Genomic DNA, 15,132 nt, shown 5'->3' on the forward strand with positions numbered 1-15,132 from the left:
ACTTTTACTTCTGGTAATCTCATTCTCATAAACATATATTTGTGCCAGTGACTGATTAATCGTACATCAGAGATCTCAAAAGTCATGGATGAACTATTATCTCAGACTATCTGTATGTCCCCCAAGAAATTTTTCTTGTATCTATCCCAAAGACATCCAATTTCCATCCCCAGCATCATAAGACAAGCTGCAGTGATGAAGGGCACATGCCTTGTGCCATGAAAATGCCTGCAACTCACATGGCAAAAGATAGCACCTCTCTTTTCTGCAAGATAGCGATTCTCAACTATTTATTCAATATGGCCAGTAATGAACTTCGTGTTACTTCTGGACACAATAAAGCTAGCAAGCCAGTGGGGAGCAAGTATAGGATAATAGCGTAATAGACTAAGATGTAACCCAAGAAGCCCTAGGCTCAATTCTCTTCTTGCCCTTGGACTCACTAGATCAGTGACGGCGAACCTTTTTAAGACCGAGTGCCCAAATTGCAACCCAAACCTCACTTATTTATCGCAAAGTGCCAACCCGGCAATTTAACCTGAATGCTGAAGTTTAGTTTAGAAAAAAACAGTTGGCTCCCTCTTCCTCTGCCCCACCTGCTCGAGCAGGGGCCAGCCTGCTCTTGCCTCCAGCAAGTCCTGGGTGCACCTCTCTGTGCCTCTCTAGCATCTCTGCCTCCTCTGTGCCCCCCACCTCGGGCAGCAGCCACCCGGAGTGCAGGCACCAGGCCTGCCAGCCGAGTCATCCCTGCTCACTGCGGTGCTCGCACGTCGTGCTCAGTGGCCCAGGCCAGCCTAGGTGTATGTGTGTGTGTTTGGGGGTGATTTTCCGCCCCCCCCATATGACGAACTCTGTGTGTGCGCCCACAGAAAGGGATCCGAGTGCCACCTCTGGCACCTGTGCCATAGGTTCGCCATCACTGCACTAGATGGCCTTAGACAAGCTGTTCATTCTCCACATCAGTGACACAAAAGCTGTTATTATACATAGAGCTGATGTGTCACATCAGGCAACTCTCAGTTCAAATCACACTCATGCCCTAAGCAAGACTCTCTCATCTGCCTACCTGCCACACTGTGACAATGATGCCTTTTATAGTTGCAAAAATTACAAAAAGATAATACACGCAAACAGTGGTGGGATCCAAAAATTTTAGTAACAGGTTCCCATGATGGTGGGATTCAAACTGTGGCATAGCGCCAATGCGGCTGTGAGGGGCATGACAGGGGCATTGCCGGGCATTCCGGGGGAGGGGCATTCCTGGGCGGGGCTGTGGCAAGGACGCAGCTATAGCTGGTCACCCAGCCGGGAAGCGAATGCACACAGGCGCAGGCTGCCACGCACACCGGTGCACCTCCTGCTAGACTGCTTCAAGTTCTGCACGCTACTGCTGAGAGGAGGGGCGTAACTAAGGCAAAAATCACATGGCAAAATCACCAATCAGTAACCCCCTCTCGGCACACACAAATAATTAGTAACCTACTCTCGGGAACCTGTGAGAACCTGCTGGATCCCACCTCTGCATGCAAAGCATTTTGAGCACTTGGAAACGATGTCTAACTGCTAGGAATACAAAAATCAGGATGGTAAGTAGCAACTCCAGGTTGTGTGTGCAGGTATCATCGATACTAACAAATTCTTCAAGCAACACCGCCGCACGCCCCCCCCCCCCACCTCGGCAGCAGGATTCATGTGGACCAATGGGGAATCAAACCTGATTCTCCAGGTTAGAGTCTGCTGCTCATGAAGAAGGGGAGTGTAGAATGGAGCCTGGTTCTCATGCAGAAGGGGAGTGTGGAATTGAACCTGAGTCCACTGCTCCTAATCACTACACCTTGCTGCTTTATTTCAGTGGAAAAGGCTTCACTGACAGAAAAGGAATCAGCTGCAAGACCATCAAGTTTTTGTTCTAATATTAGAAGGGAGTTCTGCAATGACCTAATTGCTCAAACAGCAAACACACAAAAGGAATCTTGTGGTGACTTAAGCTTTAACAGATTTATTGCAATACTTTCCTTCTTGGGCTAGGCCAGGGGTAGGGAACCTGCGGCTCTCCAGATGTTCAGGAACTACAATTCCCATCAGCCCCTACCAGCATGGCCAATTGGCCATGCTGACAGGGCTGATGGGAATTGTAGTTCCTGAACATCTGGAGAGCCGCAGGTTCCCTACCCCTGGGCTAGGCTCTTAAATGTGTAATGAACCGGCTTTCAGCCCACGAATCTTTCTGCCGCTATAGATCTGTCAAAACTTTACAGTGTCACAAGAATCCCATTTTATTTTTTTGCTGCAGAAAAGTAAAATGACAGTGAAATGCTCCAGTTACAGCAAGACCGGGTGCAACCATATTTTAACCATGCCATCTTTAATTACCTGAATTTTAAATTCTTGTGATTTTGAGATTTCTTATTTGTTAGCTTGCTTGAGCCTGCCTCTGGAGGCTGACCATAAAATATATTAAATTAATAACTTCTATGCATACACCCACATTAGGCTGCCACCACAAAATAAATAAATAAACCCAGCAGTTCTAACACACACACTTGCTGGGTTTAAAATTCTAGCCCAGGTTCTTGCAGCACACTTTGCCAGAGGTGCCCTGCAGGTCCCCAGCTGGCCGATTTGAGGATCCAGTTCCAGCATCTGGCAACTTGGGAATCTAGACCACGAAAGCAGAAGCTGGGTGGAAAAAATTGTCAGTGCTCCCCTTTGCAGCTGCCACAAAACCCTCAGCGGCTTTCATCGAAAGGAAAGGTTTGCTTCCCGATACAGCCGCAAAGGGATTTAAAAAATGATCACTCTAGGGGAAGGGAATGTGGGGGAATGATGCTGTCTTTATGATATATGTGGGCTTGTTCCCCAGCAACAGGGTTGCCAACCTCCAGGCGACAATAATGCATTTTGTAGTTTGTTTGTTATTTATTCTTTAGACTTTTATACCGCCCTATCCCCGGGGGGCTCCGGGCGGTGCACAGTATACAGTCATAGTACAATCATAAAATAGCTAAAACCTTTAAAAGCAGCGATAGAAACAATAAAATACTAAGTATAATAAATATGATAAATATAAGTGGCGTCCGACAACCCCGTTTTCAAAAATCCTCTCCCAAGAGGGAGGGACAGTGAGTCCCATTAAGATGACAGGAGGCCCAGATGTAAGGAGCCAAGGAAAAAAAAAAGGGGGGGGGCATTAGCAGCTCCCGGACCCTCCAAAGGCTGTAAAATTTAAAAATTACAAAAAAATTTGTAAAAAATAATTACAAAAAATAATATGCACAAACCAAGTGATGTCTAATTGCTATTGCTAGTTATTGGGAGTGGCTTCGTGATTTATTTATTTATTTATTTATTTATTTATTTATTTATTTATTTATTTATTTATTTATTTTCGATTTATTATACCGCCCCATCCCCGTAGGGCTCTGGGCGGTGTACAATACAATGCACATATACAGATAAAAATGCACGTATACAAGTAAAATAACTAATTTATGAGGGTTTCTTCCCAGCCAAAGGGGTTGCCAACTCCAGGCGGGGGCAGGAGATCTCCTGGCACTAAGAAATCAGTTCCCTTGAAGGGAACGGAGGGTGTGTGTGGGGGAGGGGGAAGGGGGGGCTCTAAGACATTATACCGCATTCAGCCCCCTCCTCACCCTCCGCGTTCCCAGCCAAATCCCCAGGAATGGCCCAGTGGGCCGCCCCGTGCCCCACCCCCTCTGACAGAAAACGTTACAATCCTCCGCTGAACCGACAGGAAGCCCCAGACGGGGCGAAGTGAGCTCGGGGGGAGATAGCCGCGGGGGGGCGGGGGGGGGTCGCCGGTTCCAGGGGCAGGGAGGGGGTCCTGGGGGGGGTTCTCTTCCCGCCACCCCCACCGCCTCAGCGCCCTCACCAGACTCCATCCTCCTTTCCCCGCCGCCGCGACCATCCTCGGCTCCCGCTCGTCGCCCCCCTCAGGCTCCGCCGAGCCTCTTTCCCCTCCCTACGGAGAAAACAACTCCACGACCACCACCACGTCAACGACAGGCGGCGAGCGGCCCGCCGGGAAATGTAGTCCGCCCGCCCGCTCAGGCAAAGCGCGGCCAGCTCCTCCGTGGACCGCAACTCCCATCAGCCCCTTCGCCGCTCGTCCCGGATTGGACGAGCGAACCATGCCGGCCGAGGACGAAACTCGGGAGGAGATGACGTTCGAACAGGGGTGCGGAGCTTGGCCGCCTATTGGCGGCTGTCTTCCGAGACTGTCTTCCGATTGGTTGAGGCGCGCGCGGAAGGCTGACGCCGTTGTGAGGGTCGCGCTAGGCGGGGCGGTTGGCGCGATGGAGGGCGGCGGGTCCGTGTCCAACGTGGAACTGTGCAACTTGGCCTACGCGGGGCAGCTGGACGAGGTGAAGGAGCGCCTGGCTGCCAACCGGAGCTTGGCCACGCGCGCCGACCAGGTGGGCCTGGCAGCCGTTGGAAGGGGCGGGGCGTGATGTAACAGACGGTTGTGGGGAAAGTCACGTGGTTATAACTGCGGGGGGGGGGTTCGTGCCTCAGAACCCCCCGGCGTGTTTCCCAGCCTCCCCTTTGGCCGAGAGCCTTTGCGCTGAACCCCGTCGCGAGAGGAAGGAGCTCTGCTCAAGGGAGGGCAGGTGGGGTGTGATGGGGTGGCCAAAGTCCTGTTTAGCCATGGAAGCCTGCCCAGTGGTATATCTGAGTTGTGGCAGGTGTGGCCCGTGCCCTCAGCGCCCCTTGGCCGTGGCTGCCATTCTTGCCTGCCTGCCTGCCTGCCTGCCTCAGTTGCACTGCCCAGGTGCCTCAGCACCGCTCAGCCTGGCAGCAACTGAGCCAAGTGTCAAGAAGTTCGGATTAACGCCTCACTTTTCTAAACTCCTTTTCCCTTCCTCTTCCCACAACAGACACCTTGTTAGGTCAGTGGGGCTGAGAGAGTTAAGAGAGAACTCTGAGTGGTCCAGCAGGCTTCATGTGGAGGAGTGGGGACTCAAACCCGGTTCTCCAGATTACAGTGTACTGCACCAGGCTGGCTCTCTTCAGGGAAAGGCAGCCATTGGCTGCCTTAAACAAGGCTGGCCAGTAGAAGGACCAGACCAGACACTGATGCCATGTGCAAAGTTGCTGAGTTTCAATTTTCTGACTTGGCTAGGATTTTGGAACCATGTACGCATTCACATTGACCATGTTCAAAAGAGGCTGCAGGATCCTGGCATGAATTTTCACGATGCTGTCGTGGAGTTGAAAGCCCTCTGAGATAATTTTGATGATGAAAGAGAAGCCTTGGTCAGTGAGTCAGCCAAAGAAGGACGTGGTCTCTGTCAAGAATGGAATATTGGAAGTTGGAAGACGTCAGGGACGAAGAAATGAATGATGAGAACTCGAGAGACATTGGATGAACTGCTGAGGAGGAGATAGAAAGAGTCTCAACCATCTTCAGAGAGAAATGGACGAAAGGGCCACTTGTTTGCACAATGCTGTCGCCAAGTTTGGTTTCCTTCTTGATATTGAGGGACTTTGTCACAGTCCCAATATGACCTAAAGAAGAAGTGTGAAAATTTGGGCCAATTCTGTAGCTGTGATTTTGATGGACAGATTGTTGTTATCAAGGTGGGCCTATATGAAGATATCAAAACCCGAAGAGCTGCTTGAATTTATTGTTCAGAATGGAGATGAGAGCTTCTTCCCCAGACTTTGCATGGTTATTCAAATAATGCTAACCATTGCAGTTTCCACTGCCAGCTGTGTGAGATCATTCAGCAAGTTAAAACTAAAAGTTTGTTTGTTTGTTTATTCAATTTCTATACTGCCCGATCCCCGAAGGGCTCCAGGCGGTGAACAACAAAATTCAAACAACATTAAACAAGGAGCAGATCATACACAGTAAGCAGACACATAGGCTCCATCCTCGCTAATAAACTTATCAAGCATCCTAAAAACCTCCATATAAACAGCTCTTGATTATGAAATGTATCATCATCAGCAAGAGGCGTCCAGAAGACCCCGATTAAAACCTATCCCAAGAAGGGGGACGGCGGGCCCCTCAATATGAGGGGGACCCTGGTATAACAGCGCAAGGGCAAAGAGCAGAGAGTTTCAGATTTGAGAGCCTCCATGGGTTGTGGCGGACTCTGACCTTACTCTGCTGAGTGTAGAAAGAGAAGAAACTGGAAAAAAAAATGATGTGACTTTGGTCACATCATAGACCAGTTTGCATTAGTGAAGGCAAGGAAGGTGCAATTGTAATTTTCACATACTACCATAATGTGTTAATTAAAAGATTAACAAGATGGACTTGTATTTTTGAACTGATACGATTCTAAAGTTATCTAAAAGATGTGTGCTGTATATTTGGACAGGGGCGCGTGTCAGTGCTTTGCCATAAGTGGCATTTTCCACGGATAACACCCCTGAGCTTGTCCAGGTGACGTCGGACCCATCGCAGTCTCTCAACCTGACCTATCCTTACAAGGTGGTGGTTGGGAAGAGTAAATAGTGCTGGATGGAAAAATGTGCTTTGATTCTAATCAGGGAGGAAAGCAGGGTACAAAATAAAAAGATAAGCTGAAAGGGATTGTTGGAGCTGCCGGAGTAGTGTAACTTGAGACAGGATTTCACCTGCTGAGCTTGGCAGCTGAGTGGTGATTTAAGCCTGGGTTTTCTGCCCCTGTTCATACCCAGTACACAAGACCCAGGATGGCTTTAGAATCCGTTGCGTTCAACCGCAGATAATGGGAGCACATTTCCCTGAAAGTATAACCAGCTGTTGCATCCTCATGTTAAGGAAACCATGCTTTTGTCATGTGCAATGGAGACAATCCACTTTAAAACCACATCTTAGTTCTGGGGCTTGTGTGCACTGCATGTATTTAGTGGAATGCTCGAGAATACATGCTCTCTGTAACTGATATGTTTACACTAACTACTAGCGGGGCCAGCCACGCGTTGCTGTGGCTCAGTCTGGTGAAGTAGAAAAGAAAGAAAAGGGGAAGCGAACGGTTCAAACATGTGTCATTGCACAATGCTTGCAGGGGAAGGGCAAAGGGCCCTCACTTCCCTCCCTCTCTCCCGTTCCCTTGCATGGCACCTGCCCTGTCCCTCCCTAACATTCCCCTTCCTCTGCTAGGGTGGTTGGGCCCTGTCTCTTTCACTCCCTTCCCTTGCAGGCGAATTACCTAGCTTAAAACACGCTGGGAGGCATGAGTTGCGTTGTGTTCAAATTTCAGAGCATTTGGTCCAGCAAACCCCCGGACCCTCCCTCACCTTCCCCTTCTTCCACTAGGGTGGGTGGGCCATGTCCAGATGGCGGGCCCCATCTTTTTCACTCCAGATGGCAGCGGTTTTCAAGGAAGGCATGTTTGTTTCCCTTGTATCAGAGGGTGTTGCTTTGATGGCCAGCAGATGGCGCTGTTGCGGAACAGAACTGTGGTTCCAACTGTCACGGGTGTGGCATGTACACAATAACTGGCACAGTTGTGACATGTACACAACAGGAGGTGTGGAAACAGTATGGAAACCTGGCCGGACGCAAATGCGACGTTGTGTGAAAATTTCAAAGCAATTGGTCCAGTAGTTTGGGAGATTACCTGTCAGTAGAAAAACGCACTGATAGATTTTTATATATATAGATTACAGTGAAGCCATGTGTAAGGGGGTTTATTTGAGCAACCTGCAGTGTTTTGGGAGGTAATTTTGGAAGCCCCCAAGAACATACAAGTTGGCCTTCTCTGATCTAACTACTAGACTATATTGTCCTGCTTTGCATATGTAGAGGCATGTTCTTGTATTGTGACTCTGTTCTACCAAAGTCAGTTTTCTGATGGCTCCTTTTTTTCTTTCTTTTTTTAAAGGATAACAGGACAGCCCTGCATTGGGCATGTTCAGCTGGACATGCAGACATTGTCAACCTTTTGCTAGATCTGGGAGTTCCTGTTAACGACAAAGATGATGTAAGGCGGACTTTCTTTTGAGTAGTTGTCTAGATCAGGGGTCCCCAACCTTTTTAAGCCTGTGGGTGCTTTTGATATTCTGATGCAGCATGGTAGGCACGGGCACAAAATGGCTGCTACAGGAGGCTAAGTCAGCCACAGAAGGGCTGTTGCACCAGTCATGAAGGAAAGATCCTTGTGGTGGCAGCTGCAGCCAAAGCAGCGTTTTTTAATTATGTGCATAGCCACTCCAAAGCCTTGCTGGGCAAAAGTCCCACCTAGCCCCACTCACTTTCTGAAAGCACTTGATGAGCACCAGTATGTATGGGTGCCAACATATAGGTGGCAATGGCATCCGTAGGTAAGAACATAAGAACAAGCCAGCTGGATCAGACCAGAGTCCATCTAGTCCAGCTCTCTGCTACTTGCAGTGGCCCACCAGGTGCCTTTGGGAGCTCACGTGCAGGAGGTGAAAGCAATGGCCTTCTGCTGCTGCTGTTGCTCCCGAGCACCTGGACTGTTAAGGCATTTGCAATCTCAGATCAAAGAGGATCAAGATTGGTAGCCATGTTGGGTACCCCTGGTCTAGACATAGGTACCATGTTGGGTACCCCTGGTCTAGACATGATCTAGTTCAGGGATCTGCAACCTGCGGCTCTCCAGATGTTCATGGACTACAAATCCCATCCGCCCCTGCCAGCATGGCCAATTGGCAGGGGCTGATGGGATTTGTAGTCCATGAACATCTGGAGAGCCGCAGGTTGCAGACCCCTGATCTAGTTCCTTTGACCAGCTATCCTGCCAGTTTCACTTCCGACTTGCATCTTCTAAAAGACATCAGTGACTTAAAGAGTATTTTGACATGTTAGTTTTGGTTGTACCTCTCTGTGTAAGGGGAGATCTGGATGGCTCCTGGTATGGCTATCCCCTGTGCGAGGCAAGTTTTCCAGACGTTTTTTCCACTGATAAGACACACACAATTATAATCTTACTGCAGTTGAACAGGTCTGAGTACAGTCAGTACCTACACTGGAAATCGCCCAGGAATCCTTCTTGACCTACTTGGATGGTGGAAAGCAGGCAAGATATATAGCTGCCTTAGTGGTCCTCATTGCAGAAGGCATCCTTCAAATGCAGCCTATAATACTTTATGTGGCTTTCAAACGGGGTGACTTCCACAAACAGTGCGTTGCATGAGGACTATGCCTTCTCAAAAGGGTACTTCTGACTTGGCAAAATGAATCAACCCTCCATTTGTTACTACCCTGTTTCCCCGAATATAAGACAGTGTCTTATATTGGTACACTCCTAAAAGATGCTATGTCTTATTTTCAGGGGATGTCTTATTTTTCCATGAAGAAGAATTCACATTTATTGTTGAACAAAAAAATGAACATTTATTATATACTGTACAGTAGTTGTCATCACAAACCAGCATAACTAGACAAAATGTGAATCTATCAAAGGTGTGCCTTCCTCCTTCCCTATCTGGGGTGGTCTTGTCCTGTCCACAAGAACCCCGGTTTTGAGAGTCTGTCATTCAACCAAGGCTGTTAGCCACAGGTGATTCTTGTCCCACCCGTCTTCCAGACTGCAGTCCCGAGTTGTTGAAGGAGGCACCACCCAGGTTTGCCTGCTTCAGGTACCCTCTCTTTTCCCCTCCCTTCTGACTCTCAGGGCTTCCAATTCCCCTTCCCTTCCTGGTAGCCCTTTCTTGCGAGGTTTCTCTCTGTCTCTCCCTGTCTTGCCAGTCTTCTCTCTCTCCACTTGCATTTCTCTCTCTTCTGTTTTTGGCTCCCTCTCTGCTCCGTTCTCTTTCTCTTTCTTCTGACTTTCTCCTGCTCCAGGTTCACTCTCCCTTCCTCCACCCAAGCCTCCTGCCCCAAGCTGTCCCCCCCTCCCGGCAGGACTGGCTGCACGCCATCCAGCCTCCCTCGTCTCATCCGCCAGCTTTCTTGACAGCCCAGTGACCCTTCCTCCCCTCTTGGGAGCTTCGAGGGGCTAGCGGGCTGAGGCTTGTTGCTGGGCTCTGAGAGGTGAGCTACAGGTTAGGGCTGCTAAGTCCTGAGGAGGAATCCCGTCCGCCCTCCATCTCCTGCATGAACAACCACACCCTAAACCTCAAAGTCCTGCTGCTTCTTCCAGCGGGCTAAAAAAGTACGCTAATTACTGGCCTAAACAGTGGTGCAAGCTGCAAGAATCCAGCACCGCTAGGAAGCTGTTTGGTCCCCCTTCCCCACTTCAGCGTGCATGCAGAAACAGAGCCGGTCTTGCTGCAAGCCTTGACCAGTGGGGGGACCCATGCACCAAAACAAACCCGGCCTGAGCCGGTCTTTCCAACCAACAAATGTGCCCAGGCCGGGGGGCAAGTTAAAGCAGTTTTGCATCTCCAGGCATCACTTGCAAAAAAATGGGAGAGCAATACCCACGATCCTTCCAGCTGCTTGCAAGCCATGGAGGTGATGCTTGCAAGTTGCAACCCAGACGTTGTGGGGGGTGCAGAGAATGCAACTTTGAAGTCTTTGCAAGCTGAAGCTGCAAACTTGCAAGTGGGGGGGAAGGAGGTGAGGGTGAAGCGGGCTGGTAAACAAGAGGAGGGAAGAGGGAGCCCTGCGTGTGCCCCGAGGTGAAGCTCCTGACCACCGCCTGCGGCGGGCCTCCCTCAGCACAACGAGGCGTCCCTGGCCATCTCATCCCTCCCTGGGGAGATAGGGGCAGGAGCAGCGGCAGGAGAGGCAGCAAGGGTGGCCGGGAGGGGCAGCGGCGAGGCCCCAAGGTGAGCCGAGCCTTGCAGGCGTGGGAGGAGGCAGCAACAGCCTTGCTCCCTGTGCCTGAGCTGCCATGCAGCGCCCGCCCGGCCCGGGCCCACCAGCCAGAAACAGAGGCTGGACCTTTGGCCCTCGGTGGGTTTAAATGCCCACTTGCTGCTTTCGACCAGCCTTAGCTCTGGGCGGGGGCAGCTTAGCGATCTCAAAAAAATATTGAAGGGTTTTTTAACTTACTAGAAGAAGAGGAGGTTTGGATTAATAAACCACCTTTCTCTCCTGGCAGGGAGACTCAAGGTGGCTTTTCAAGTGAAGCGAGAGAGGGAAAAGAGACTGACGACCTTTCCCAACGTGCACAAAGAAGCTGCTCTCTTTCCTGGGTGTGAGGTTTCTTTCTATGGGAAAGAAGTGAGGGGTAAAAAGCCAAGCAGTTGCTGTTGCTGGTGCACTTCCTCCAGGGGCCGCTCCACAGCTTCCTGCTCTGGTGTTCTGTTCCGTGGCGGGCAAACAAAAACTTTGCTACGCCTTATTTTCGGGGGGTGCCTTATATTGATCACTTCAGCAAAACCTCTACTATGTCTTATTTCATGGGTATGCCTTATATTCGGGGAAACACGGTAGTCAGACTTCTGATGGAAACAGGCCTGGTTGGCAAAGGTATTTAAACCTCTCCAACCTTTCAGGCTGCAAATAATTAAATAAATAGTGATAATATCTGGAGAAGGCCTAATACATAAGCAACAGAAACTGACACAAAGTGAGACTTTAGGTTGATACCCAGAAGGTAGGGGAGAATGAAGAAGAAGAGTTGGATTTATATCCCCCCCCCCATTCGCTCCTGTAAGGAGACTCAAAGGGGCTTACAAACTCCTTTTCCTTCCCCCCCTCACAACAAACACCCTGTGAGGTAGGTGGGGCTGAGAGAGCTCAGAAGAACTGACTGGGCCAAGGTCACCCAGCTGGTGTGTGTTGGAATGCACAGGCTAATCTGAATTCCCCAGATAAGCCTCCACAGCTCAAGCGGCAGAGCGGGGAATCAAACCTGGTTCCTCCAAATTAGAGTACACCTGCTCTTAATCACTACTGCTGCTGTAGGATAAATACTTGGCACTTATGGAAAGGCAACAGTTTGACAGGCATTGGGTTACATCTTGAGTCACTGACTAAATCAGGTGATCTGTGAAATAATTTATTGCAGTTATTTCCACGAGGATGGTAATAGTGTTGAACTAAAACCTTCCTCCCAGCCTAATTCACCTCACAGGGTTGTTAAAAAGATACAGTGGGCAGAGGAGGGCCCATTGGTGCCATCTTGACAAAAAGGATGATAAATATTACTGAGTTATGCTTTTCTTGACACTGGCATAAGGGCACCATTTTGGATTGCTGGAGCTGGTGCAAAACTTGAAAAACTTAATAGAAGAAGTCTCTCTTCTGCCACAAACTTAGATAGGCAAGCCGCTGACATTCAGCCTCAGTTTTTACACACACCCCACCCGCCTGGGCTCTTGTGAGAATAGCTGAGCTCATGTATTTGGAATGTGTTGAATCAGATGAGCTACATATTTTGGCAATATTGTTATTGGCTCCTTAAGAAAATGAAACAACTTGTGAAACAAGTCAATAATTTTCCTATTTTGTAGGAAGAGAGACACCAGTGCTTTTGCTAGTGCAGAGAACTGGGGTCATTTCTTTGTGGCAAATAGTATCCCCCTTTCCCTCCCACTAAATCAGAGGTGGGGCCGCATAAGAAACAGAAAATATTGTGGAGGGCCGGGCCAAAAGGCTGAACTCAATTCTGCATAATAGGGGCTGATAAGTGACAGACAGGTGCACAGATCAACTTGGAATCAGTGGCAACAGTTCTGCATACAACACTATTTGGCACAAAGAATCACAGGCTTAACCTACCTGCATAGTTGTCCACTGTGACAATCAAGCAAGTGGGGAGACTAAAGTCCCTTGACCTACTTTTTTCATCGACTGGTGCTTTTGAAAGCCCCGCAGAAGCCGGTTGCCTTGGTTGCCGGCTTCTGCGGGGCTTTCAAAGGCGCCTCGTTCCCCAGCAAGGCAGCGGGGCCAGTCAGGGTCATCCGGTGGGCTGGATGTGGCCCGCGGGCCGTATAATGCCCAGGTCTGCACTAAAGAGTAAAAGCTTATGCCTTGTTTCCTTTTCTTCTTCAGGCTGGCTGGACGCCTCTGCATATTGCGGCATCAGCTGGCCGAGATGAAATTGTGAAAGCTCTGATCAAGAACGGCGCCCAGGTGAATGCTGTCAATCAGAACGGCTGCACACCTCTGCATTACGCAGCCTCTAAAAATAAGCAGGAGGTAAGAGTCAGTGTGTCACCATTCCTTCCCTTTCCCTTGCACGAAACATACGTGATCGCATATGTTTTCCCCCCTTTTCCCACAATTAGATCGCGCTAATGCTGTTAGAGAAGCAAGCTAATCCAGATGCAAAGGATCACTTAGAATCTACTCCGCTCCATAGAGCAGCAGCCAAAGGAAATCTAAAAATGATACAGATCCTTTTGAAGCACAAAGCCTCAGTCAACCTACAGGATTCAGAGGGAAACACTGCTCTGTAAGTACAAAGTTCTTGTGGTGTGTTCTAGTGTATTTGAACATCTGGCCAGTATCTCTCAATGCAAGGGTATCAAAGCAGCCTCCTTTAGCAGCACATTGGAACAAACAAACCACATTTTCCCTGATTTTACATTCTTGGGCACTTGTATTCTCTCTTGTGCATGTCATGATTTAAGATTGTCTGGTTTACAACTTTTCCGTCTAATTCCCACCTGTTGCTGTGTCTGAATGCATAAAGTCTTAATGGACAGGGGCTTTTTTCCTAGTGTTTTAAAGTTTTAACTGCAGTTTAATTTTGACTTAGCATCTCAGTTCCTTGGGAAGGTAACAACACCTGAAATTGGATGTGAGAATAAATGGGAACTAGGTCAAAGACTTCCAAAACCAGGAAGTCCTCCATTGTGGCTTGGTATAGGTCCGGGGAAGAGAGAAGCAGGGAACACAGATGCCCAAAGAGCTGTGGCCCGCTCATGTCATAAAAACTGTGCCTTGGTCACAATTATCAGAATGCAGCCCTAAACACCACTGAGGTTTCAGTGATGACACCTCTTGAGTTTTAAGTACATATCTGGCTTCTGTGTTGTTTGGAATTTTGCAGAATGTGACAGCCGAATAGTTACTGCTCAGCATTTGCATGTTCAGCAGAACTGGTAACTCTTGGTCTTGTTTACAGCCATTTAGCCTGTGACGAAGAGAGAGCAGAGGAGGCCAAGCTCTTGGTGTCCCACGGAGCAAGTATCTATATTGAGAACAAAGAGGAAAAGACTCCGCTGCAAGTAGCGAAAGGTGGTCTGGGTTCCATCCTCAGGAGGCTGGTTGAAGGCTAGCGATCCTCTGCTTGAACTCTGTCCTTGATTAACTGCTGGAGGACGGTGGCTGATCTTTGGCCCTAAGAGTCTCCAGTTTGACGGCCACCGTTCTTCATCAGCTGTCTATCCCATCATCTTCTGCAGCCAAACAGAATCCCTTCACTTTCTTGGTCCCGCCGCCTTGGCAAGAGAAGGTGCTGGCACGAGAAGGAGAAGATCTCTTCCAAATGCCACTTGGGCCTTTCAGCATCACAGTCCTCGAGATGGCAGTCTTCCTAAACAAGCTTGCCATATTCAGTGTTTCTCAAGCAACATTATAGTCTCCTTGGGATGCTGTTCTGTCTGAAAGTGGTCAATTGCCTTTTTCTGAATTCGAGCTCCGGAAGGGCTGTATGAAATAAAACATGATGTAGGAAAATCCTGCTGCTTATTTAAGAATCGTGGAAGAAGGGATTGCTTAGAGAGCAGCTACATGAAGCACTGAGGGAATATTGTGAAGATAGACCATTGGTTATGACTATAAACTGTCAGGAAGAGGTCTGCGTCTTCTGAAAGAAAGGGTTTCTGACATCTTGAAGCCCAGAATTCTTACTGTGCAGCTGCTGTTTGTTGCAGGAGATGGCTCATTAAAGTAATGATGCTTGTCCTATTTTTTGCTGTTCTTCAGCTATAACTTACATAATGTACGGTGAGAGGCAAAACTTGCATACGTTCTGTGTTAGAAAAGACACATCTCATTGCAAATGTTGCAATTGGCTTTTAGAACTGGCTTTAGTGCCATTACTGAGAATTGGGAAAGGAGTTTCTCCTGCTCAGTCTTTCATGACTCTTACATATTTTAGTCATTGCTGCTCGGGAGCAACAGCCGCAGAAGGCCATTGCTTTCACATCCTGCATGTGAGCTCCCAATGGCACCTGGTGGGCCACTGCGAGTAGCAGAGAGCTGGACTAGATGGACTCTGGTCTGATCCAGCTGGCTTGTTCTTATGTTCTTATGTTTTCTTGGTATCTTAAGTTGGAAGTTCTCCTTTCTGAAACGAAGCAACTAAA

The 15,132-nt window shown here is 48.8% G+C and overlaps 2 protein-coding genes across 2 annotated transcripts in view; one reads left to right on the forward strand and one right to left on the reverse strand.

Moving 5' to 3' along the window:
• Positions 1-4,012, reverse strand: part of ATG4A (autophagy related 4A cysteine peptidase) — a 25,429-nt gene extending 21,417 nt beyond the window's left edge. The window contains exon 1 of the mRNA XM_048513652.1: positions 3,893-4,012. Within this exon, the coding sequence (XP_048369609.1) occupies positions 3,893-3,902 (10 nt within the window). The 5' untranslated portion in view covers positions 3,903-4,012. The remainder of the gene's footprint in view (positions 1-3,892) is intronic.
• Positions 4,013-4,234: 222 nt separating this feature from the next.
• PSMD10 (proteasome 26S subunit, non-ATPase 10) lies at positions 4,235-14,731 on the forward strand. Its single transcript, XM_048514827.1, has 5 exons — positions 4,235-4,436; positions 7,842-7,940; positions 12,869-13,015; positions 13,105-13,271; positions 13,947-14,731. Exons 1-5 carry the CDS (start codon positions 4,317-4,319, stop codon positions 14,098-14,100), a joined length of 687 nt encoding a protein of 228 aa, XP_048370784.1. The 5' UTR covers positions 4,235-4,316; the 3' UTR covers positions 14,101-14,731.
• Positions 14,732-15,132: the final 401 nt, after the last annotated feature.

This window comes from Sphaerodactylus townsendi, linkage group LG13 (assembly GCF_021028975.2).
Source record: "Sphaerodactylus townsendi isolate TG3544 linkage group LG13, MPM_Stown_v2.3, whole genome shotgun sequence".
NCBI classification, from domain to species: domain Eukaryota; kingdom Metazoa; phylum Chordata; class Lepidosauria; order Squamata; family Sphaerodactylidae; genus Sphaerodactylus; species Sphaerodactylus townsendi.